This window comes from Mus caroli, unplaced genomic scaffold, assembly GCF_978045245.1.
Source record: "Mus caroli unplaced genomic scaffold, Mus_caroli_1 scaffold_1, whole genome shotgun sequence".
NCBI lineage: Eukaryota > Metazoa > Chordata > Mammalia > Rodentia > Muridae > Mus > Mus caroli.
Genome location: NW_028227256.1, coordinates 181,206,870 through 181,233,401, shown reverse-complemented (window position 1 = coordinate 181,233,401; position 26,532 = coordinate 181,206,870). Strand labels below are relative to the sequence as shown.

Here is a 26,532-nt window from a genome sequence, read left to right as displayed (position 1 = left end):
AAACCAAAACAGATAAAACCCCAGGATCCTAACTGTGGTGACTTAAATGAGAATGTCCCCCCACAGGCTCCTACCCTTGAATGTGGGTTCCCAGCTGGTTGACTGTTTGGGAAAAACTGGAAGTGTGGCCTTCTTGAAGGAGGAGGTGTCACTGGAGGTGGGCTTTGAGATTTCAAAAAAAACCCACATCAGGCCCAGTCTCTCCTGATCTATGGCTCTCTGCCACCTGTTTATGCCACCAGTAAGCTTCGAGCGTCTGAACTAAGCACCACGCCTGCCTGCCTGCCTCCATGGTTCCTGCCATGACGATTATGGACTCTCTGGAACCCCTAATTAAATGTTCTTTTATAAGCTGCCTCAGTCACACATCTCTTCACTAGCCCACCAGGTCCCAGGCCCGACTTTTGGCACAGGTTTGCTGTTTCCCAGAGGGTTGACACCCTCAGTCACTTTGACACATTTGTGTTTATGTCAACTCAGTGATTATCTAGAGCAGACACTGTCAGGTGGAGGTAATACAAAGATGTTTGTGTGTCAATAGCATACTACACAACTAACTAAATGGCTCCGGGGACACAGAGGGGACCCTACCAAAAGCCTGGGAGAGAACTGACCTAGTTCGCTTGGGCCAATGACCTCAGGGCTGTGGGTCCTCTCTTCTGACCCTAGCTACCCAGCTGGGTGCTTCACATGGAGCTAGGTAGGCAATAGAGGAGGGGTCTGCATGGTGCCTTCAGAACCAGTCTGCTGTGGTTAGGGCCTGACCCTGGAGAGGTACCTCATCTCTGCTAACTTCACCTTCTAATTTCACCTTCTCAGTGAGGAGGAGTGTGATGGTCTGAAGAACCAGGAGAGTGCCTGAGTAAGAAACCTGGCCAGTGTTATTCACGGCACCATCTTGGGCTCAGTAAACATCACACAACTCCCACAGGGTTAGATCACAGTCTAACTAGACGTACGATATGAAAATTCTAGGCAAGAAAACTAGATGTGGCAGCCTACACATGTAACAGCTGAAGGAGAGGATCATGAGTTTTAGAACAGCCGTGTCTACCCAGGCAGACTTTGTTTAAAAACAAAAGCAAAACAAAACCAAACCAACAACAAAAACAAAGTTCTAGAACAGCAAAGCTTTGTGTAGAACCCCTGCAAGGTCCTCAAAAGCACTAGGATGCACAAACCCTAACTTAGGATTCCAGAGCCGGGTCCTGCTGACCTTGGCCTGTGCTGTGAGGTTTGAAAGTTTACCCCTACGGTGTTACTCTTACAGAGCTCCACACACTCCAACCACCCACTCAGAGAGGCTGGTCCTTCCAATGTGGGAAGCCAGCTTGGCTTAGAGCGGTGCTTGAGACAGACACCCGCTTGCTTCGTTTGCTTTGGATGAAGTTATTTCTTGATACCCTTTCCCAAGAATAAAATACTAATAAAATTATTCACAAAGCGCAACTTGTCCACCTTTATTGTACATTATTTAAAGCTAGCAGGGCTATAAGCCAATGAGGAAATGTGTGGTTTGTCACTTGAACACCAGTGAGCCTTCCTGGAATCCAAGTACTAGTCACTTTAACAATAACTACAAGACAGCCAAGGTCATTCTCTAGAAGCATCCATCAGCACATGTGCTACAGAGCCCAGGGTGTGCTCCTGGAGCATGTCTCTGGCCTTGGGAAGCTGTCCCACTGTGCTTACTTAGTGCCTGTAGGACGCTACTTCATGAGTAGAGATGCTACCGTTGGAGCCTCCTTTTATTGTTTTGTTTTTCGAGACAGGCTTTCTCTGTGTAGCCCCGGCTGTCCTGGAACTCACTCTGTAGACCAGGCTGGCCTCAAACTCAGAAATCTGCCTGCCTCTACCTCCTGGGATTAAAGACATGTGCCACCACCACCCAGCTGGATTCTCATTTCTGAGGGAACATCCAAGTATCCTTTAAGGTTACTTTAAGGCACACCATGCCTTTAAGGTTAACCACATCTCTTCTAACACTGACTCAGATCAGTCCTCTAGAGTCAAAGGACTGGAGTCACACAGTGTCACCTCCTCCTCGACTCTCTACCCTCCACTCAACAGCACCCATTAGTAGCTGTGGGGTGTGGAAATGAGGTTCAGCTGGTAGAGGAACAAACAGGTGGGAGGGAGGCCGAGCAACTCCTCCAGGTCTCAGTGAGGGTCTCAAAGCAAGGCTCCTGCAGAGAGTGACACAGCTGACTTCTAGCTTCCACATGCGCATGTGCACAAGTACGTGTATGTGTATACAAACCACTACACTGTAGCGGTAGCTGTAAAATAAGTTAAAGTCTAGGTGTGAACACCTGGATTTACAATAGTGTATTTTTTCACAGACTTCTTCATCCGCTTGATTTTCTTCTTCAAGGTTTCATGATCTTGTTTTAAAATATACCGAAAATATTTACAACCTAAAAAAATGAAACAAAATAAGAAAAAGTTTTAATATTTATCAAATTATTAAGAATACTTCTACATTTTTATTTTTCTTTAGTCCTGGAACACTAACGATTCTGAACGTAGATTCATCTGTGCCACGTATACCAATGTGGCTTGAGTACCTGTAAAAGCCTCGCCAGTGAAGCCGTACCAAGCTGTACCACTTCACAGACATGGCTCATCCACAGTTATAGCAAGCACATCACCTCCACCCTTCCTCCTAAGCCTAGTCATGGTGATGTGCACATTATATATACCCACTTATTAAGCCAGCCTCCTGAAGGCTAATTTACCCTAACCCAGCTCAGGGCTCCCACTCCCATTCCAGCCACCGCTGCGGCTCCTAAACCCCTAGGCACCCCAAGGGCAGATGAATGAGGCCCCTTCCTAGCCTCAGAGCCAAAAGCTCCATCCAGACAAGCAGGAAACCAGCCACAGACCTTTTCCTAAAAGGATCCCTGCCACAAAAGCTTTCTCACAAGCCAAGTCAGTGTCTGCCTTCCAGTCACTCTTCGCCCAAAAGAAGCTGAAGTGAAAAGCCGGCCACCAGTTCCTCCTAGACTTCCACTCTTCTTCAACCCAATCTTGATGGCTTCTGAAAAGAAACAGGAGAACAGGGGCGTCAGTGAAAGGACATGACTACAGTCAGAATCCCAACATGAGCAGCGTCTAAGGACGACACGGAAGACACTTCCAAGCTGACATTCACGCATGGTCGAGGTAGTAGCATAGGCAAGCCCATGTTCACTCTCTCTAGGAACATCCCATTTCACTGCACAGCCAATGCACTGCAGCAGAGTGATCGACAGCAAGGATGCTGAATTAAAATCCAGAACTGAAATCTCAGATCCTTCATCTCTAATTATATGATCCTGTACAAGCTGCTAACCTTTCTGAGCCTCACTTTCTTGGAGGGTGGAAATGGCTATTTTCTGGCAATTTTGTTAGGAGCAAACTAGTCCAACAGTCCACGCAGAGCCCATAAAGCTCCTCACACGGTGTCTGCTGCCGAGCAACTGTTAGCCATTACCATGATCCCTTAAAGGTACCTTACAATCCTAGATAAAATTACATGCTACAGAAATTACTAGACCCACTCAGATGCCATGGTTACACCAACATACAAATGCATGAGCTTGATGCTGAACCACACAAACTTAAGTGTAAATGTGCATTTAAGGCCTGGGCCACCCTTGTGGTAGAACTTCTAGATTCAACACATGAGCAGTGCACTTCTTGCCCTTCAGGGGCAAGATCCAGCAGGGATTTAAGTGGCTCTAGATCTATACAGTGATCGGCAGTTACTGGGCTAACCTATCACACTGCCGAACTGTGAACGCACTCATCATCCTAAGTGCAGGGACCATTACAATGAGGTGCCAGGCTAGGCTTAGGACACTAGGCGCTGAGTCACTGGGACATTGTAAGCTAGAGCCCTGTAAGAGAGCCCAGACAGCAGCTGTCCCTTTCAGCAGGGACAAGAGGGCAATGGGAACTAAGAAACTGGGCTTCACCAGACACCAAATCTGCTGGCACCTTCTCCTTGGATTTTCAGTTACCAGAGATTTTTAAGAAAAATAAAAATAAAAATAGGTCTTAGGATTTATTCCTCTGTCTTTAGGGTTGTTGGAACACAGTGCAAGAATGGAGTCATGTGGGGGAATTCTGGTGAGAAATCTCTAAGAAAACCAGTCTTGACGACCTCAATTCTTCAAAAACTCAGAACTGTGTTTGGAGTGTGTTCTGTGCCCTCCCGGGTGTAGCGAGAGGAGCGAGTGTACTTCTGCTGCTGTTATCCTATCCCTCTAAGAAAAAACACGGTTTCAGCATGAGTGTCTCATCCTAGTGATTGTACACTTTACTCAGGTGACTCTCCTTAACCCTCAGAGATTAAATTGTCTGATGCTCTGAATAAAGTCGGCAATAGCAGGAGACTTTAGTCTGCCTTGTTTTGAGGCCCTGCTCTCCCAGGTTCATGGAGCCAACTAGAGCAGTAAACACAGGATAAAGTCAGGTCTGAAGCCCACAGCAAGTGCTCTCAGACACACAATTTCCTCACTACCCGGAATGGCTAGGACATTCAAGGACAGCTTAATTCTGGGAGGCCTCTCTCATACACAATGCACGAGAGCAGGGCCACATCTTTTCTCTGATCCAGAATGTGGTGCTGACAACAGGCACTTCAGATGCAGCATGGGACACTGCCTTACCATGCATGTACTGTAAGATGCAGTGTTGATTTTGTTAACATGAAATATATGCATAGAATTCCTGTGTGTTGGGCTTATGATTTTGCATTTCCTAGCTTCTGATACTCAGAAAAAACCCTAAATGTCCTTTACAGGAAATATAAAAACATTAGTAAAAAACTTTAAAAGCAATTGCTAAAATGTGGGACTATTACTTATGATGAACAGTGATAAACGCTGTTTCTCACGTACTCCATTAATATCTGCTTCAGATACTTTGCCAAGTATTTCCAGGCCGTTATGTTCTTATTGCATCCAGCGAAGTCCAGGACTTCAAATAACACAGTCAAGCCCAGTTTCTGGTGTTCTTTTGTCTCTGCAATGGCCACAACAGTCCAAGCTTACAGACAGTACTAGAGAAGAGCACAGAGCTGAGAAGACAGGTCAAGTCAATGAAACATGAACTGCAAGCCTTCTGGTTGGTTAACTGTTTAAAACAACTCACTATGCTCACAGTCCTGGGATGAGCTGAAGGTTAATGACGTCAAGACAGTGAGCCTCTTCTGGAGGTTATACCACCTGCCCTAGTAAATACAGGCTGAGACCTACAGACTCTGCAGCACTGGCTTAAGCAAGCTGACTTCCAAGACGTGTTCTTTACTATACTGCCCTGAGACCCTCAAGGGATCATAAAGAGGCAAATCATACAAACGAAGGGCATTCCTATTTCCTAAGGCTCTCTATTAGGACTAGACGGCAAGTACTTTAAGCTCTAAGCTGTAGATACAAATCTCCAACAGAGCCACAGGCCCTGCAGGTACTGCTCACAATCAACCACAGGTCCTACAGGAGCAGGCAGAGTGCAAGTGAGCTCAACTTCTGAGAACAGGCAACCAATAATGGGTCCTTAGGCCACAGACGGCGGATCCTTCATCTAGACTCTATGCACAGAGCAGTATAAACACAACTTTACCTGATTTTCTAAGCAATGTATGGAATTCTAACATCAGTGTATGGGATGGCACAATCTCATGTAAAATCTGGAAGAGAAAACAGTCTTGTCATTTACATACTATACAAATTCTAGCTTATTTCCACCTAAAATTCTTACTGGATAATATGCTCTCGACAAATGAACTAAACTTAAAAAGTACTTTGATTTTATCCTGTTTCTATCTGTAAGTAACAAGGTATTCTCCAAAAAGTTATTTTAGAAAGCAAAATCCCAGCAGATGGTTCCGAGGGTAAAGTGTTCACTCTGCAAGCCTAGGCCCTGAGTTCAAATCCTCTGCACCACAGAAAAAGCCAGCGGGAGCAGCATGCACCTGTAATCTCAGCACTGGGGAGACACAGGGGAGTCCCGGGAGCTCACTGTCCCAGCAACCCAACCCTAGCCAGTTGGCTAGCTTGAGGTTCAGTGAGAGACAGAGACCCTGCATCACACAAGGTAGCGGGCTGGAGATGGTACAGTGGCTAAGAGCACACGCAGCTCCCAGACCCGGAGGATCTGCCACGCTTTCCTGACCTCCACAGGCACTGCATGTGATACAGACGTACATGCAGGCAAACCATCCACACACATAAATAAAAACAAAGGGAAAAAGTCTAAAAATGAAGGTGGAGAATAAGAGAGACACCTAACGGATTCCTGGCCTCCACAGGTACATGTGCAGGGAGGGTGACACGGGACCACACAACGCAGCACATCTGGTGCAGGGACACTGCTCAGTCAGCGGATTGTTTGTCTATTAAAGCATGGACCTCGCTCTAATCTCTAAATCCTGGCACTCTTGGAGTCTCCACACTAGAGAAGCAGAGCCACATGGATCCTCGGGGCAGCCAGCCTAGACCATGTGCTGAGCTCCAGTGAGAGAACAGGCCTCAGGAAACAAGGCAGGCGAGATGTGGGCGTGCACACCTTTCATCCCAGCACACAGGAGTCAGAGGACACTGAATCGGTTAGTTTAAGGCCAGCCTGGTCTACATGGAGAGTTCTAAGTTGACCAGGGCTAAACAACAAGATCCTGTCTTAAGAAAAACAATTTAAAGAAACAAATGAACAAGATAGGCAGCTCTGCCCCTCATCTCCTTTCCCTCCCCCCCACCTCTCAAATTCATTTCTATTCTCCCTCCCTACCCCTCTCAAAATTCCTGCTAACAAAAAGCAAGGTTCCCTGGAAGACTGAGTAAACAGACTCTTACTTACATGTGTGTATTTTGCCTGCATAGTTAAACATTTTAAACATTTTGCTGCTTTTACAAAGAAAAAAAGAAGAAATTACTAAGCCAGGTATAGTGGCCTAGGCCTGTAGTCCCAACACTCAGGAGGCAGAGACTGGAGAATCAGGAGTTCAAACCCAGGCCAGGCCATAGATGGAGTGTGGGCTAGCCATTCTGTCACATGATGTCTATCTCATGAGAACAAAACCAAGAAGAAAACATGGGGACACGCCTCTAACACGGGGGGCACGCCTCTACCTTAAGAACACTTATGAGCTTCGCCCTCGGTGCCTTCTCTCTCTTGAGAAACTCGTATAAGTAGACGTGGGCATTGGGGTTCGACGGGAACTTCTCATCATATGCATAATTGGTGAGCATCTCTCGGGCTCCATCTTGATCACCAAAGAACTCCAGCATCTGTGTAAAATAATGTCTCAGAGTAATTCTGGAAGGTAACTCCATAAAAAGAAGATATAAGCTTACCGCTAAGAACAGCAACAAAAATAAATAAAAGTAATAAAAATCATGAAGGGACAGCAGCCACACTAGCTCTGTCTTCCAGCATCCCTGCAACTCGCACACGGCAGGGCAAAGATCCACACGGCGTTTCCTTCTTCCCTTGTACTTGGTCCTGGAAAATGTAGAACCTCAAGGGAAGAAAGAACTGCTCCCACAAGACCCCCAAGTACCCAAAGCACAGTAACAACCAAGAGTGTGATCCGCTGTGTCGGCGCCCTCAGAGCTCCGCACTAAGGAGTGCACGAGAATTACACACACACACACACACACACACACACACACACACCCGTCTTGAGGAGGCTCAAGAGGAACTACACGTCCCCTGACAACAAACCGGCAGCTCTGCACTCACTTTCACAGAGCAGCGCCTGAGCCCTAGGTCCTTCTGCAGTGACGGAGATCCTGGGACAGCTTCGTAGCTCCTCACCCTGTATGCTGTGATTTAGGTCCCGTCTTTACCCACTTCCCCCCTACATGCCACCATGTTTTCAGCAAGTATCCCGCCTTTTCTTTATCTGCGATAATAACAACACAGACTCAGACCTGCCATTCAGTTACATCGCTATGCACTTCACAGGTGTCTGGCCATGACAGCTCAGTACTTGCCCTTCTCAGCGCTGCAAACAAAACCTTAACCAAGGCAACTAAGAGAAAGGAGGACTTAGCCATGAGGGGGTGGCACATGCCTCTAATCCACCACCCAGAGGGCTCAGATGGGTGGATCTCTGAATTTGAGGACAGCCTGGTCTACAGAGCAAGTTCCAGGACAGCGAGGGCAAAAAAAAAAAAAGAAGAAGAGGAGGAAGAAGAACAGGGGAAGAGAGGAAGAGGAGGGGAGAGGAGAAGAGAGGGAGAAGAGGAGGAAGAGGAGAAGAGATTTATTTATCTGGAGGTAGAGTTCAGAGGGTTAGATCCATCAAGACAGAAGACAGGGCTGGAGAGAAAGCACGGAGCACCTGTATCACATGACAGTACTCAGGAAGAGGCTGGGAGCAGGACCCTCCTTAGTGACATGCCCCTCCAGTTAGGCCCTAGTACATAAAGATTTCACAATCTCACAAAGCTAGTGACCGCTCAATTCAAGCATGTGAGTCTTTGTGGGACATTTCACATTCAAACCATAAAAAGTTATCCATGGTAAAAGTAAACAAGACTAACCCACATAGCATGTTAATAAAATAAGCAAAAGTTATTAAGACTAAAAAAGAGAAAAAAACCTACTTTCTCTACTAGCCTCAGTCTGCTTAAATGACAAAAATCAAACTAAGACGATCTTGTATTTTGTTTGAAGCAGAGTTATACTATGCATGTAGCCCAGGCTAAGTTTGAGTTCACTACACATCTCGAGCTGGCCTCAGACCTGCAGCGACCCTGCCCCAGGCTTCTCAGTGCTAGCACTACACGCACATCCCCACCCTGGCCTTGGAAAGTGACTCACCTCCACATAACTCTTCACAAAAGGGTCCCAGACCCCGGGCGTTTTGACCAGTGCACAGATATTTGTAGACATCTTGCAGCTCTGGCTGAGCATGTTTCGGGTTTTGGCGGCATAAGCGTAATCATCCTCATCTGCTCAAAAGGAAGAGATTCATTCGGAAGTTCATTTTAGAGAAGCCATAGCAGAGCTCAGGGCTGGTGGGTCACCGGTAAGCTCTGACAAGTGCCAAGAGGACTGGCGCCTCCCACAGAATGCCTCCTCCACAGGGTACCGGCCCCTCTAAAACCAACTACAGACCACAGCCAAGGTTAGCTTAGCAGCTGAGGATCAATTAATGTGAACGATGAAGATCCACACTCTAAACCAGATCAATGAACAGTCACCAACAGAGGCAGAAAGACCTGCCCAAGTTCAGTAACTCTGATGTAACTAAAAACAGCCGTCAATCTAGGAACAGGACTTACTCATCTGAATTTTTAATTAATTTTTAAAATTTAATTTAAAAAATAGCTGTTGAGTGTGGTGGCACATGCTTTTAATCCCAGCAGTCAGGAGGCAGAGGCAGGTGGATTTCTGTGAGACCAGCTGGGTCTACACAGTGAGTTCCAGGGTCCTGTTAACCCTGTCTAACAAGCTTGGCGAAATCTGAGAAAATGGCAAGACATCCTCTCTCACAACTTTTCACTACAGTAGATTTGCATCAGGGCAAGGAAGCAAGAAAACACAATGACCCTATACTGAAAAGGAAGTAAAATTATCTCTATGAAAATGGCACAATCTTGGCCCCCTCCCCCACCCACACACACACACAAATCCATTAAAAACTCCTAAGAGCCTGGGGGCTGGAGACGGCTCAGTAGTTAAGAGCACTGACTGCTCTTCCAGCAGACCAGGGTTTGATTCCCAGCAACCACCTGTTTCTCACGACCATGAACATGTCCAGTCCCAGGGGACCTGATGTCATCTTCTGGCCTGGGCAAGCACCAGTCATGCATGTAGTGCACAGCCATATGCAGACACTACACATAAAATTAATTTTGAAAAACTTTATAAGCTTAGAAATAGGAGCAGAGCAGCAGATGAGTGACATGGAAAAGCAGATCCGTAGCAGTACTGAGGTTTAAAGGAGGAGGTCACCAATCACCAAGCTCATCAGACGGGACAGGCAGGGCAGGGCAGAGCAAGCGGCAGCTGTGCCGGGTGCAGGTCCCCGGCTGCTCCCTCCAGAGGCTGCTCCAGAAGCTAGGGTTTTCACCTCTATGACTGTTGGTTTTTTGTTTTGTTTTGTTTTGTTTGGGGGGGAGGGGGGGTGTGGAATTTCGGGGGAGGGTCTCACTGGCTGTCCTGGAGACCAGGGTGCCTGAGACTCAGCGATCCACCTACCTCTGTCTCCAGAGTGCTGGAATTAAAGCTACCACCACAATCTTACCTGGGGTTCCCTGTGACAGAATTACATCATAATAGCAAGGACTCTAAAGTAGTCACCACTGAAACGACCTATCCTGTGTGTGGAAATGGTTGTGGGGTTTGTTTTCTTCATTAAAGACGCCTGAGATTAGGTGATTGAAAGTTCCCCCCATTACCAGACCCACAATCTTACAGAACAAAGCATGAACTGCATGAAATGTGGGACATCATCTACCTACGAGAGTGGTGCACACCACAGCCCAGCCACCACATAACCTGCTCAAGTCCTAGTACCACCTCTAAGAAAAAGTAAATAACAACTTGAACTCAGTCAATTCACTCCAGTGTTTTTGTCTGCTTGCTTGCTTTTTTGAGACAGGATCTTGTAATACAAACCACCTAACCTGAAACTTGAGGTAGGCTCAGCCTCCCCAGAGCATGGATGAGCTCAGTGGTCTGTGGTCCACACTGCCCCACTGTCCCCTCATCCTCAGAAAGCTGGGCTTCTGACTCACCAAGCTTTGACAACTCCATCTTCTTTCTGGACCAAGTGTAGTACTCTAGAAGCCCTTTGTAGGCCTGAACAAGGTTGAGCAACACTTCCTGAGAAGACGACTTTTCTCCATACCTCCACGTCTCTGCCTTGCTTAGGTTCCTGTTCGCATCCTCAAGCATTCCATGATGTAAAAGATACAAGGCGTGCTGTAAGGAGATCTGCACCAATAAGAAAACCCACTGTCACTGAAGTCATTACACAACTATCAGTCAGAAAACTCAGGAAAGACGTAACACATGCTGGCCTAACCCTGAAAATTGTAAAGTAGAACCTTCAGGTAAAACTGAAGGCTCAGCTGGGCGGTGGTGCACACCTTTAATTCCAGCACTCAAGAAAGGCAGAGGCAGGTGGATCTCTGAGTTTGAAGCCAGCCTGGTCTACAAAGCAAGTTCCGGGACAGGCATGGCAGCACAGTAAAATAAAAACAAAACAAAACAAAAACCTCTGTCATGTACATTTTTCAGTTAAGCAAGGAAAGGCACGTGAAACAACCAATACTATGCAATTGATGTAAAATTTTATAATGTAGAATACAGTGCAACATAGTGAGAAAACTAGGCGTAAGGCCACATTACAAGCCTGATCTAGTCAATCACTCAATGCTTCCCCTTCACGCTTCACAGGAGGCAGGTCAAGAGGAAATAACAAGCTGTTTACACACCTCCTGCCGGCTTGGTCCACAGAAGACAACAGTCTAACAACTTTATACACACTGAATGCACTCAGAGCACATCCTGCCAAGGTGCGGTGAAGAATGGATTTAGTTCAGGTGGGAAAGCGTGACTGAAACAAAAGCAAAAATAACCACAGAGCTGGGCCTAATGAACTCATCTGTAACCCCAGCACCAGGAAGGCTGAGGTAGGACTGTGGGTTTGAAACTAACCTGGGCCACACAGCAAGGCCCTGGCTAAAAAAAAAAAAAAAAAGTGGTGGTAGTGGGGGTTGGGAGTGGGCTAGAGAAATGATTCAGTGGGTAAACTATGCTGAGAACACTAAAGCATGAGGGCCAGGGTCTAGCTCCCCAGAACCCACATAACAAGTTGGGTGCACATGGGATGGATACTGGACCCCAGAGCAAACTGGCTAGTTAGATTGTAAGCCAAAACCAGTTAGCTCTGCTTAGCAAGAAACTTGCTTCAATAAGAAAGGTGGAGGATGACCAAGATCCCAGTGTCAACCTCAGACCTCCAGACTTACACACACACACACACACACACACACCACACCACACCACACCACACCACACCACACCACACACCACACCAAACACACACATCAGAAAGTCAAACACGTAACAACGAAACCAAGCTCCAGGAATGCAAACTTTAAGTTTTGCAGGTCATATGGCTTCTGTCCCATTGCTTAACTTGTGACCAAACTTACACAGCTTTAAAGTCTTGAAAAAACAAAAACGAATAAATTATTTATAAAATTACAAAAGAACAATAGTGCTCTTTAGTTAAGAGTATATACAGAGAAGGGCTATAATATTGCAATAATAATATTGCAATGTTCTCAGTTCCCTTTGCAAAAACCTATTATTAAAAGACAAGAATTCAGAGAGAAGGTTCTATACAAACATCTGGAATGTTACATTTGAACATGTTCAAGTTCCTAACTTGTTCCACAGGTTTGCTTTGTTTTGTTTTGTTTTTTCCAAAAATGCCAGCTCAGCTCAAGCAACTTCAGCAACTGTAGGATCTGGCCTATGTGCACAGTGAAGCACAGCCTCAGCTCTGACGGCCAGAGGCAGACTGAAGCTTGCAATCAGATCACATGGAAGGAAGATGGTTAGAGACAAGGAGTGAGCATCCTCACAGCAGGGCTCTCCCGTCTCTCCTTTACCAGCAGCTCACAGGCATTTCCTGTGGTTTCCCATCTTAGCACTGATACAAGCAATTAACAGCAAATACACACTAAAAAAAATCTAAATTTACAAGTCTATATTCTCACCTTTAAATAATTCAAGACACCAATATTTTTCATCCGGTCAGCGAAGCTATTAAAAGTCTCCACATTGCTTTTGGGGTGGTAAAATAGAATTTCACTTCCAAGCTTCCAAATGATCTATCAAAGCAGAAACAGCAAAATAATAAATCCTTACCCAATCTAGTTTCTTCCTACAACATTTTGTTTTTCCTGATTATAATATTTAAAAGCAACCTATAATTACTCTCCATGGAAACCAGCACTGGCAGGCTTTTCCACACTTCCCCTAGTAAACCAGCACTCTTAACTAGGTGATAATCATTACAGCTCAAAATACCGGTGTACTGGTGTCGCTTCTGTTGCTGTGATTAAACACCACAGCCACAGCAACTTTTACAAGGAAGTGAGTATTCAGGCTTCCAGTTCCAGAGGGCCAGACCATGGCGGCAAGAGCAAGAGGCTCACAGCTGGAATGGCAAGCATGAGGATCGAGCAGACTAGAAATGATAAGGATCTTTGATTCTGAAAGCCTCTGGTGACAGACAGACTTCTTCCAGCAAGGATCTACCTCCTGAACCTCCCAACAGTGCCCCAAAAGGGAACCTACAGGGCATTCTCATCCAAACCACTATACCAGGTAAGAACAGCAGTGTCACAGTTAAATTAGTGCTCTCTAAAAGGCTCCATTAAGATGCATATTAATCCTGTCTAAGGAGAGCTAGTCCTTTGTCCTGCCTTGTGAAGGGCTTTGCTGCTATGCGTTGACAAATTGGACGGCTTTTTACTGCTTTTTTGCCAGTTATCTGAACATGAGAGGCTGTAAGGTGTGAGCTATGCGTGCTGGCTGCCCTACGCCCAGACTGAACCAGGGCCTCACTTGAACATGAGTATCAGACAATGAAATAAAAACTTATCTTGCCCAGACTATATAATGGCTTGGAAATGCATAGTTTCCTGAAAGATCCCAATAAAATACTTTTAAAAGTACTTTAAAAAACAAACAAACAAAACAAACAACAAACAAACAAAAAAGATGCATATTAAATGTGAACCTAACCTCAGCCTAAAATGGGTAGCTCAGAGACGGGTTCCCACAGGGCCCGCTCCCTGGCACCACCCCATCCCCATGGAAACGCTGATGCAGACATGTCCACATCCCTGCAATCTCATCACACTGAGTGTGTGTGCTGTGCGTTTAGTGTGTCAATCAAAGATGATTAGAAAGGACAAATTGTAATGATGTATTGTTCTCAGACCACACTTTGATGACAACTTAAGCCCTGCTTTCTTAAGGGAGCAAATGTCTATTTCTCTCTCAACCTAAAGGAAATTAATAAAATCGGGTGTCTTTGGTACAAAGAAAGAAAGAAAGAAAACCTTGCCTCTGCCTCTCCCTGCAGGGGCTAAGGTGTGAACCCCCACACCTGGCTTTCTAGACAACAGGACATCAGGAGTGCTGGCAAAACGTGGGGATGGGTTAGTCACTTAAAGGGGCCTTGAATGAGCGTGGAATGGCTAAAGAAAGATCCTTCCAAGGAAAGGAAATGACCTTAAAGAGTCCGCCTGACCTGTTCCTGTAAAGGTAGGGCAGTGAGGCTAGAGAAGAAAACCCGAGGAGAGGAAGGAGAGGAGGCCAGAGACACGTGGGAAGGACATACACAGCAGAGGGGAAGCCATGAGTGTTGTCCTAGGAGATAAACTTAGTGAGTGAATAGGGACATGCAAATCATGACATGAGGAGACACTACTGCATAACTTCAAGGATCAAAAAAAGAAAAAGATGCCGGGCGGTGGTGGCGCACGCCTTTAATCCCAGCACTTGGGAGGCAGAGGCAGGCGGATTTCTGAGTTCGAGGCCAGCCTGGTCTACAAAGTGAGTTCCAGGACAGCCAGGGCTATACAGAGAAACCCTGTCTCGAAAAAAACCAAAAAAAAAAAAAAAAGAAAAGAAAAAGACAGGTACAGCCAGCTCATGCTTCCCAGCCTCAGGAGGAGGCTAACAGAGGACTGTCTGGCTTAGACAGAGAACTGCAGGAAACCTTAGGCTGAGGCCAGCATGGTATCCAGATTAAAAAAAAAAAAAAAAGATAATAGTGTCAATAAGAATGTGGAGAAACCATACCGTCAAATATTTCTGGTACAAATAGAAAATGGCAAAGACACTTTGGAGGTACCTCCTTCCAGCCTAGCAAGGCTGGCTGTGGTGGAGCCACCTGCTGTGCTGCTACCTGCTGGAGGCCCAACCTGCCTGAGGCAGAACAGTTCTCTTCCAAGAATTTTCCAGAGTGCACCGAACTGCGATCTTCTTCGGGAGTTCCCACTAAAAGGCTGACCTATCTACTTCAAAGGAACTTTGCATGGCTAGGGATGGGCCTCCCCTCTTCTTTATAAAGCGAGTTTGCTGACATTAAAATTGAACCTTGAGCAGACTGACTAGCTTGGTTTCATCTTTCTCTCGCGCCGTTGTCGGCTAGCTCCCTCTTCTCTTCCAGATTCCAAGATGCTTTTCCAGACTAGAACCCAGACATGTGAGCACAACACTTTGGTAAAAAAGTTTGGTAGAATGTTAAGAGATTAAAAAATAAGCTACAATTCCACGCCTCAGTATTTATCAAAGAGAAATTAAAGAAAGCACCACGCAATACCACATACATGAACAGTCAGGGAACCCTCTGATGAATGCATATATAATATGTGGTAGTCCACACAATGGAAACTGACAATAAAGGAATGGGCTAGGCCAGCTTGGTGGTATCATCCTAGTACCCAGGAAGCTGAGGCAGGAGGATGAAAGGCTACTGTGGGTGAGCAGTGCTGTGTCCCACAGATGGACACTTGTGTACCTCAGGGGCAGCCTGTCTCTTGTCGGTGTCTGAGTCCTCCAGGGTCTGCAGGTAACTGTGCATATACTCTGCAGCTTGCTGCCACTGGTGCTTCAGCAGGGCTTCCTGGATAAAGCTTAAACAAGCACTTGTCGTCTGAGCAAAATCCTTCTTCTTCTTCCCTCCAGTCACTGTAGCAATGAACACAAGGACAGTCGCTCGACCTGACTCACTCCAACTCAGAGTTCAATAGACACAAGGTTTAACAAGGGCAGCGGGTCCTACTGACCTAGTCTTCCCCAGTACCAGGCCTGCTGACTTAAAGCAAGCCCTGCCACACAGTGTTGGTTTTAGGCCTCCCAACCCACAATAGAATGCTGACAGGTAGTCCTGGGTAGGTCTTACACAGGCAGCCACCGCTGCTATGCATTCGGTCTTCTCATACTCTTGAAACTAGCTCACATAGAAACTCAAAGGAGAATTAAAAGCCCAGGCTGGCCATGCAGACACATGACTGTGCTCTGAGAGCTGTGGAGGCTGGCAGGACTGAGTCCAAAGACAGCATGGACAGCATAAGGAAAGTCTGTTTCAAAAACAAACAGATGAAACACCTTAAATATGAGATGTGCTACCAGTTATTTAATAAATAACTTGGATAGTCTTCCAAGGAAACAGCCCCCCCCCCCCAGTGTTTAAAATGGGAGAAAGTCACCAATGCTATCCAGTGAAATATGGTCTTTATTACCTCCTAATGCTCTAAAACCCCTAGAGAGAGGATCAAGTTTCCAGTAATTCAGTGATAGTTAGGTGCATAAACATTAGAAGAATCGTAAGGTCTGTGAAGCACTAACACTCTCCATGGGAACGGTACTTGGGCTTCGTCACACCACTGCATTGCACTGTAAACTTTTGCCTTCTGACAGGTCCTGTTTAGGCAGCTGTCTTTTTCCTTTCCTTTTTCTGTTTTTGTTTTGTTCCTGGTTTCCTGGTATTCACATGGCCCAGGCTGATGTCAAGCTTGCTCTGCAGCAAAGTATGACCTATTTCAAAACACCTGGGATTACAGGTGTGCCTGACCACCCCTGGCTCTGGGCTTTAGCTTTTCAGCTGGATACCCTTATTTAAGCAAGTAGCTAGGGACCAGCAGTGCTTCTAAAACACTGTGGGTGGACACTGGCGAGATGCTCAGGTTAAGATCATACTCTTGGGCCGGGCGTGGTGGCGCACGCCTTTAATCCCAGCACTCGGGAGGCAGAGGCAGGTGGATTTCTGAGTTCGAGGCCAGCCTGGTCTACAAAGTGAGTTCCAGGACAGCCAGGGCTATACAGAGAAACCCTGTCTCGAAAAACCAAAAAAAAAAAAAAAAAAAATCATACTCTTAAAAGAGGGCCTGAGAACTCAGTTCCTAGCACCCTTGTCAGCTCACAATCACCTATAACTCCAGATCAGGAAATCTGACACCCTCTTCTGGCCTCTGTGGGCACCACATACATGGCACACACACATACATAAATAGTCATTCACATGAAAACCAAAATAAATTTAACATGCACACACACACAATTAAACAGTCAAGGCAGAGGCTGTGGCTCAGTGGCAGTACAAGTTACTTCCAAGGCTCTGGATTTAATGCCAGTACGCCCCAAACAAAACATCAATGTTCATGTCCATATCCTCAAGCACGCTGCTCCTTCCTAACACCGACCTTCTGGAGAGCTGTGCCAGTGCTCACGGCCCAACAGTCAAATGTGCATAATACCTGCAGCAATGATGGTGTGCAGAATGAATGGTTCCTACACTGCCCTTTGCAAGTCAGATAATTTTCACAATCTATGTAGAACTGCAGAGACACTGGAAACTTTTTTGTTTTCCTTTTGGTTTTTCTCTGGAACTCACAAGATCTGGTAGCCCTATCTAGATCTGGTAGCCCTATCTCCTAAGAAGTAAGGCATGTGCCACCATACCTGGCTTTGACACTGGTAACTTAGGTTTTTTATAATTTGTTTTTTTGTTTTTGTTTTTTTTCTACAACAGGGTTTCTTAGAATAGCCCTGGATGTCCTGGAATTCACTCTGAAGGCCAGGCTGGCCTCTCAAACTCACAGACATCCACCTGCCTCTGCCTCCCAAATGCTGAAATTAAAGGTTTCCACCAACATTGCCCAGCTACACTGGTAACTTTTAAGAGCTCATCATGTAACTTCAGATATACTGGCTAAACTTATCACCATTCACTTCCTCATGGGACCCCCAAACTTCTTAGAGAAACTGAAACAATCGTAATAGAATTGATGTTGTCTTTCCTCCATAGAGAAATAAAAATGCAGAATAGTCAAACTGTGTGGTGCACACCTGTAATCCCACCATGGCTAGAGAACTGAGTCTGGGTATAGCAAGACTCTGCCCAAAAATCAAGTGTGCGTGTCAGAGGGAGGGGGATAAATACCGAACAGTTACCATGCATTTATAAAGTAGCTCAGGAAAACCTGGCACCCTTATCTATCTTGCTGAGATAAAATTAAAATTAAAATTTACTCTAATACTTAAGTCCCAACAAAAGTTACAGCTATATCTCAACTCAAAACAAACTTTAATACTTACAATGTACAGACATTAAGAGTACATATGCAGTGATAGACACTTACTTAAAAGCAGTACTCTAAACCTTCTATCTAGCTGACTGTGGTGACACCCGCCTTTGATCTCAGTGCCCAGGGGACAGAAACATGTATCTGTGAGTTCAAGGCCAGCCTGGTCTACAGAGTGAGTTCCAGGACAGCCTGGGCTACACAGAGAAATCTTGCCTTGAAAAACCAAATTGATTAATTAATCAATTAGTTAAAAACTTCCATCTATTAAAAGCTTTTTCTCAATTTTTGAAAATTAGTAACAGAATATATTACATTTCTATATGATTTAGATTTACCAGATCTATTGTAAAAGTAACAATTTCTGCCGGGCGTGGTGGCACACGCCTTTAACCCCAGCACTTGGGAGGCAGAGGCAGGAGGATTTCTGAGTTCGAGGCCAGCCTGGTCTACAGAGTAAGTCCCAGGACAGCCAGGACTACACAGAGAAACCCTGTCTCAAAAAAAAAAAAAAAAGTAACAATTTCATTTTAAAAATCCATCATGTGGTGAGAATGTTATCATTTGGAACTATTAAACTTAACAATGTATAAAACACCTGAAAACTGCCAAGACAGTTTACTGAGTGCTGTGAGACACTGCACATAGCAAATCGCATAGGGGACATGTAAGTAGAACCATGATGACGACTACAGCCCCTCAGCTGGGCATGGTGATGCGTCTGTCACTCCAGCTATCACATGACAAAAGCAGGAGACAGCTGCACATCTGAGGCCAACCTGGTCTGGGGAGCAAGTTCCAGGTCTGTGAGGCTGGTCAGCAAGACCCCGACTTGACAGGGGCTGTGGGTGGAAGAAGTCCACAGCACAGACCAGGTACTTCCTGGACCATTTAATGCCAACTCTTAAGCAGCCGGGATCCTCAGCCGAACTGCTCACGTGTTCCTCAGACTAGCAGTACTGGAATTACCTGAAAGCTAATTAGAAATGGAGACGACTTCGCTTCAGCTGGCTCTGAAGCAGACTCTGCATTTAACAAGAACTAAACAAGCTCCTCAAATCGCCAACAATCGCAGGCAACTAGCTTAATATCAGCTCAAATAACTAGCTTTCACTCGCCTAATGGAGGGCTGCTCTCGGGCCAAGCTCCAGCTGCCTCCTCGAGGTCGGTTAAAAGTACAGGAGCTGAGACTGGACACACCTGATTTGCTTCCATAATCACTATTCAGAGTTTAATTTCTCTGTGCAAGGCGGCACAGCCTTGAAAGGTAGCACTTGGGAGGCAGAGGTAGGCAAATCTCTGAGTTCAAGGTCAGCCTGGTCTACAGAGTGAGTTCCAAGACAACCAGAGCTACTCAGAGAAACCCTGTCTCAAAAAAAAAAAAGAGTTTAATTTCTTGGCAATCCAGAATCTTCACATGAAAAATGCCATTTATTGAGGATTAACTTACTAACGGCAGTGCCCCAATCACCACGCCTTTATACAGTCTTACGGAAGTTAACTCATGGAAAACCCTGTCTGCATCTACAGTAGATGAAAACAAAGGAAAATGCACCTCAAACACACTCCACGCAGCAGAAGTCCCCTCAGCACGCCCGATGCACGTGCTCCTCAGTGAGGCCCCAGCGCCTTCAGCTCTAAGGCCCCAATATTTTGCCCATGCTAAGGTAGAAGTGCTTCCTTTTTGTCTACAGCTGTAAGAAAGAAAGAACCTCTCATCTAATCTTCAAAAGATAAACAGACACCAAGGTTACTACCTGTAATCCCAGCACGTGGAGGCCGAGGCAAGAGACCAACCATGAGTTCTAAACCAGTTTGAACCACATAAGTGAGTTCAAGGCAAACCAGGGACAAAGAGCAAGACCCTGTTTCAACAACAAATAAAGTAAAATATAAAAATAAAATCATAAAATTAATTTTTAAAAAGGTGTCAACGCTGTATCACTTACCTACAGCTTCAACGTGCTTGTGAAGCCATGGGAAATGCATTCCCGTCTTAGAGACCACCGACGTTTCTTGGTTATCCTCAGCCACAGCCAGCTTTGTCAATTCTTCATCAAAATCACTAATCATCTACTCCAAACAGAGAGCGTGAGTGAGCTTCAGCTCATGCCAACCCACAGGGAACGGAACCGTACAGAAAAGGAGCTACCTCTTTGTGTAACAAGGATCATTTGAGTAGCGACTCATTGTACCTGTCAGGTTTGTTTTTTTAAAGTATGCATTCAATCTGTTTAGGTCGGCAACAGGTGAAACTATAAAGTTCCACTTTAAAAAAGAAAAAAAGAAGAGTGGGGACTGGAGAGACGGCTCAGCAGTCAAGAGCACTACTTGCTGTTCTTCAAGAGGACCTGGGTTCAGTTCCCAGCACCCATACAGCAGTTCTGAGCCTTCTGGAACTCCAGTTCCAAGGCATCCAACCTCCTCAACAGACACACAGCAGTGTGCATAAATGTGGCAAACACTCATACACAGAAGATAAAAGTACAATAAAAATCGTTTTTTAAAAAAGAATACTGTACAGCTATGTATCAAGTACATACAGAAACGACACATCCTTAATTGCAAAGTAAAAAACTCGAGCTACACAAAGAAGCTGAAGAATACATAACACGTACAGTAACAGCAGTTGCTAGCATGCGGAACTTAACTACATAAATAGCCCATAAGTTATCTAAGGTAATCGTAGCAACAACCGTATTTCCTTCCAAGTTAGGACTGAGAAACGGTGAAGACAAAAAGTCTGGGAAACACAAGGCACACAGACGAGCCGGTATGACAAAAACGTAAGGGGGTCGGCAGCGGGCCATGGCAAAGAAATGACTCGACAAAAGCAGCCACATGCCACTGGGCTTGGATTTAAATGTCAAAATGCTCAACACCCTTGTTCTGGGTATCTATCAAATACTGAAGCTACGAATTCCACTGAACGCGTCCCTCCCTTCTGCAATCCCACAGCATTACCCTAGTTCAGTACACCCTCAGCCTTATCAACTGGCGTTGCTTTGTTTTCTGCGGTGCTGGAGATCGAACCTGAAGCCTGCTGACAAACGATTTCTTTCTTTTCTTTTTTTGGGTTTTTTTGGTTTGGTTTGGTTTGGTTTTTCCGAGACAGGGTCTCTCTGTGTAGCCCTGGCTGTCCTGGAACTCACTCTGTAGACCAGGCTGGCCTCGAACTCAGAAATCCGCCTGCCTCTGTCTCCCAAGTGCTGGGATTAAAGGCGTGCGCCACAACCGCCAGGTACGATTTCTCTTTTTAATATTACACTTTGTTTATTGTCGGAAGAAGCCACGGCGCATAATCTAGAGGGGTTTTTCAACCGTGTAGATCCGGGAATCGAACTCACCCGGCTTGACAGTAATTGCCACTACCTGCTGACCCATCTCCCAAAGAGTTGGCCAGCCTCAAATTTTGTTTCTCCGCCTTAAATCCAGATTAGGCCTTTAAAAAAAAATAATCAATCTCAACCGTTCCGCGAAAAAGCTTGAAATAGCACCTAAATTAGAAATCGACCTTACCACGCACGGTAAGGAGACTTAACGCAAATCCTTCCTTGGCCCTCAAAGACTCAAACTGGCCTGGCGGGGGTTAGCGTGGTGGCGGTTGCCACGGTAACCAAAAGTTCGAGGTCTCTGTAACTTACGGTCTCAGAGCCCAGGAGCACAGAAAGTCAAGAGGAAACCGCAGAAGGAACAAGCAGGAGGCTCACACACCTTTTCCTGTTCCACTGAAAGCACAAGGCGCACGGAGCCCCCGAGCCGCTAAATCCAAGCTCCAGAGTAGCCGAACTCCACGTTGCTCGCCGCCACAGAAAACCTGGTCCGGAAGCAGTTAAGGAGGGCTTCCTGCGAGCTTGCGCAGAACCAGCCTGGCAGGCATTCGGGTAGTGCGCATGCGTGGCCACGCCCCCACAGGAGGGTTACCTGCGGGAAAGCTGCAGACCCTATCCAGCTCTTAAGACGCTTCGGGACGAGACCCGGAAGTGGATGTTGACTTCCGCCTCCCCCTTGGTTTGGCCCAGATTGACAATTTAGCCTGAGCCTTAACGAAATTGGAAGATTTCCATCGCAAAGTCGAGTGTGACAAGGGGACGCATAGCCGATCCCAGTTGCTGTTAGCATCTGATTTAAGTGACTTGATGCCTCAGTTTGAGCAAGAATCCATTTTTCCTTTTCAACGTGGATTGTTGTAGGGATGGGTGTGGATCCCACTTTCGTGAGAGACATTCACAGCCATGTCTTAATTCTGGAGATAGAGAATGGGATTGTTAAGCCCTTTGAAAAGGACCATGGAGAATGGCAGGAGATGTATTTTAAAGGGCTGATCCGTTAAATGAACAGACTGTCACCAGTGGTGAGAACACGCATTAATGAGTAAAAGCTAAAGGGAGACAACTTTAAAGTTATTGGAACTAAAATAAAAAAGAACGTATTGAAGGCTGCCTAAGTGATGGCATGGACTCCTCCGGAACTCTGAATTTACTGCTAGAGAACAGAATCTGAGTATCATAGAAACCTACGGGTGTATAAAAAGACTTTGTATGAAGAGGTTTTTTTTTAATGCAATGGGTATTTTATTCTGTGTTTTCTATGTAAACAATATTCAGTGCTCATAGGCACTGGAGAAAAGTTATTTATACAGTTCTTTGTATCCTTGCCCTTACTCTGTTTCTTTTTGTTGCTGAGTTTTTGTTTTGTTTTATTTTTGTTTCTAAGACCATGTCTCAGCATTGCCCTAGCTGTCCTAGAACTTAGTCTGTAGACCAGGATGGCCTCAAACCCAGAAATCAGTCTGGCTTCCAAGTGCTGGGATTAAAGGCGTGTGCCTCTATGCCTGGCCTTTAAACCTATACTCTTAACGACAGGCAAAGCTAAACTAAATATGTGACAAAGGAGGGGCAGTCACACACAAACACACACACCAAGATAATGATTAGCTTGTCATCTGGAATCTTAATTTATCAAAATGACTCAGCTGATTTTAGTCATGCTCATAAAAATGGGGGAAAATACTAGCAGTAGTGGTGTGTGCCTTTAATCCCAACACTCAGGAGGGAGGCAGGCAGATTTCTGAGTTCGAGGCCAGCCTGGTTGACAGAGGGAGTTCCAGGACAGCCAGGGCTACACAGAAAAACCCTGTCTCAAAAAAGGGGTGGGAGGATATTGTGATGTTGAAAGATCCTGACAGAATGTAAAAGGTCACAGAAGCCCTGAAATTGGCAAAATAGATTCATTGTTAGCAGAACTAGCTTCACTGGTTTAGAAAAATAGAGGTGCACAATGCTCTGGCCGCTCCTAGAACCCGTGTGTCTGCCAATGTTCTGACCGTTCCTTGAACCCATGTGTGTGTGCCCACTGATGAAGTCCATTGCCAGGTGTTTGTGATATTGGTTGCTGGGGAAGAGTCGGAAAATCTCCACAGCAACCACAGCTGGGGCCAATCCGGGGTTGCTGCACCTGCACCAGACTCTTTCCTTGTACTCCTCCCATACCCATTTCTTGAGAATAGATATTGTTTAGATCAGGAAATCCCATACTCCCTCCTTCTCCTTTCCCCCCTGAGGGCCTATAAAAACTGGGACCCCTTTCCCCTTGGGGTCGACTCCTCTTCCCCTGGGTGGGATATGAGTCGTCCCCAAAGCTCTGGCTTTCCCCAAATAAAGTCTCATATGGTTTGCATCAAGCTTGGTCTCTCGTGAGTTCTTGGGGGTCTTCTATTATCCTGAGACTTGAGTGAGGGTCTCCCTTCAGAGGTCTTTCAATGTCAAAGTTTTCAAACATCTCTTGACATTGGGAGATAAAAGTGAGACCATCCATTCTCTCTCTAGTCCTTATATACCACTTCCGGTTCATACCACTTCCTGTTCCCACAGCACAGTTCTGGATGAAAATGTCTGGAGAAGGAGCCTGCACAGCAGCTTTCTACAGCAGCTTTCTAGACTCCAATCTTAAAGAATGTATATTACAACGGGGAGGAAAGTACAACTGCTTTTCACTAAACTAGCAATTTAGTCATGGTGATGAACTACATCTTCTGGAAGCTTTGAAAGTGTCTCAGAAAATATTATTCTTATGAACCTTTACTGGATTAAAAAATGAGCTTCATTCAACCAAGCAATTGAAAACATCACAAATAACTTTCACTCCATCACAAAAAAAGAATGTGGCAAAAAATAAAAGCATAAAGTCAGAACCAACTTGCATGGCAGTTTAGAGAAGACCTTTATTCAACTACAACTTTCCTGAAGTATATGGGTTAGGATCCTACCCTAGGCTGAGACATGGGGAAAAACTGCTCTAGAAGGCATGACTTCACCTTTTCCCTCCTTGTTTGGTGCCCTGAGCCACCATGGAAAGAAACCCAGGCTAGCCATCTTGAGAGAGAAGCCAGATGTATAAAGAGCTCCTGGCATATTAGCACCATACGCAAAGTGCAGGGCCTTGGTTCCAGACACATGAAGAAGATAAAAAGGTGATCACCTCAGATCTTAGAGCAGTCATTGGCTGAATGCAGCTATGTGACAGGTTCCAGTTGACCAGAGATGTATCAAAGTCAAGCTAAGCCCCGCACAAACTCCCAGCTCAAACTGTGCATGATAAATGGCAGTTATCTTTAGGCAGTAAGTTTAAGTTTGTCTGTATTTACTAAGAAGATATGACAAAAGTGTCACTCTACCCATGCTAGCCCTGGGCTTTAAGATACCTTACACGTTTGGCTTTTATTATTAAGGAGGACATCTGTCAACAAGTTTGGGATACATGACTAGATAATTTAACTGAGAAATAGGTTTATTCTAATCAGTTTAGCTACCACAACACAGCCATCAGAAAATGGAATGAAGCCATTTCAACCCAACTCATGGTTGAAGACAGTCATGTGAGACACCCCAACCAGTAATTCATAGATCATTCAACTAAGTCCATAGAATAGATAGAAATTAATGATTTTTACACATTAAATTTATTACATAATATAAAGTAAGTGTTGATCTGTTTCCACACGGAGACGTCAACTTTTACTCTGGAGTTCGTTTTAGCATTACTGGAAGCAAGGTCCTGTTGCTGCTGTCTCTGTTTTCATTTCAGTTTTGAAGATTTATATTGGGCTGGCAGGTTTTTTTTTTCTCTTTCAGCTCTTTAAACATTCCCTTTGACTTTTAGTCTCATTTCTGATAAGATTAAACTTTAACTGTTTTTACTGATTGGCAGTGTTTTACTTGTCTCTGGTTTGCTTTCATTTTTCTCCCAACTTGAATATTTATCAGCAGTAGTATACTGATCTATGTGTGATTTATTTTTTATTAGACTTTATATACACTGAGTCTCCTAGACCCATCAGTTTCTTGTTTGTTAGTTTGAAAAAATGTTTAAACATTTTTTGCCTTCAGTACATTTTTATTCAATTATATCCTTGCTTTCAGACACTTTGGGGACTCCTAATTATATGTCTGTAATTCCACTTAGTATTAAGAGATATTAGTAATAGAAATTCTGCTAATTTTTCTCGTTCTGATCTTTAGACATGATAATTCCTGTTAGCCTATTTTCAATTAACTCTTTGTTGACTGGAAGTGTAAAAATCTTCTGACAGCCTGTTTCCTTATTTTTTCACTTAAAATAATTTTAAAGATTTATTTATTTATTCTTATTCATACAAGTACACTGTAGCTGTCTTCAGACACACCAGAAGAGGGCATCATCAGATCCCATTACAGATGGTTGTGAGTCACCATGTGGTTGCTGGGAATTGAACTCAGGACCTTTGGAAGAGCAGCCAGTGCTCTTAACTGCTGAGCCATCTCTCCAGCCCTAAAATACTTTTCTTTTAAAAATGTATTTATATTTCATGTGCATTGGTGTTATACTCATATGTATGTCTGTGTGAGGGTTACGGAGAGTTGTAAGCTGCCACACGGGTGCTGGGAATTGACCCCTGGTCTTTTGGGAAAACATTCTTTGCTCTGAACCACTAAGCCATCTCTTCAGCCCCCAAATAATGTTCCTTATTTCTTATAATTTTTTGACAAAAAAAAGTTTTCACTACTATGTCAGCATGTCCTATTTGTTCATTATAACTGATTCCCACTAAGCCTTTGGAGTAATTCAACTTCTTTTTTAAGACAGGGTCTTGCCATGTGGCTCTGGCTGTCCAGGAAGTCACTGTGAAGGTCAGGCTACCCTCAAACTCACAGAGATCCACCTGCATCTGTCTCCCAAGTGCTGGGATCAAGGAAGTGGGCCAGTACTCCCAGCTTATGGAGTAATTTAAATTTTATTTCAGCTAAGTCTAAAATGTGGATCACCTCACAGATCCCTTATCATTCATGACTTTCTGTTTTTTTGAATTTCGATTTTTTTTTCCATTTGTTTTTGCAGTCTGATAAGGCTTAATTCTATTGTGAACACTTATAGACTATAG

The 26,532-nt window shown here is 44.9% G+C and overlaps 1 protein-coding gene across 5 annotated transcripts; it reads right to left on the bottom strand.

Moving 5' to 3' along the window:
• Positions 1–1,432: 1,432 nt before the first annotated feature.
• Taf1a (TATA-box binding protein associated factor, RNA polymerase I subunit A) lies at positions 1,433–21,969 on the bottom strand. Of its 5 annotated transcripts, none has more exons than XM_021161206.2 (11): positions 21,828–21,969; positions 20,063–20,186; positions 15,548–15,717; positions 12,729–12,842; positions 10,734–10,932; positions 8,812–8,942; positions 7,113–7,271; positions 5,608–5,674; positions 4,887–5,010; positions 2,886–3,040; positions 1,433–2,417 (listed from the first exon to the last, which is right to left on the bottom strand). In XM_021161206.2, exons 2-11 carry the CDS (start codon positions 20,184–20,186, stop codon positions 2,299–2,301), a joined length of 1,362 nt encoding a protein of 453 aa, XP_021016865.1. In that variant the 5' UTR covers positions 21,828–21,969; the 3' UTR covers positions 1,433–2,298. The 5 variants fall into 5 exon arrangements, with proteins under 5 accessions (XP_021016865.1, XP_029337941.1, XP_029337939.1 ...); XM_029482081.2 differs by having other exon boundaries at positions 2,925–3,040; XM_029482079.2 differs by having other exon boundaries at positions 21,758–21,955.
• Positions 21,970–26,532: the final 4,563 nt, after the last annotated feature.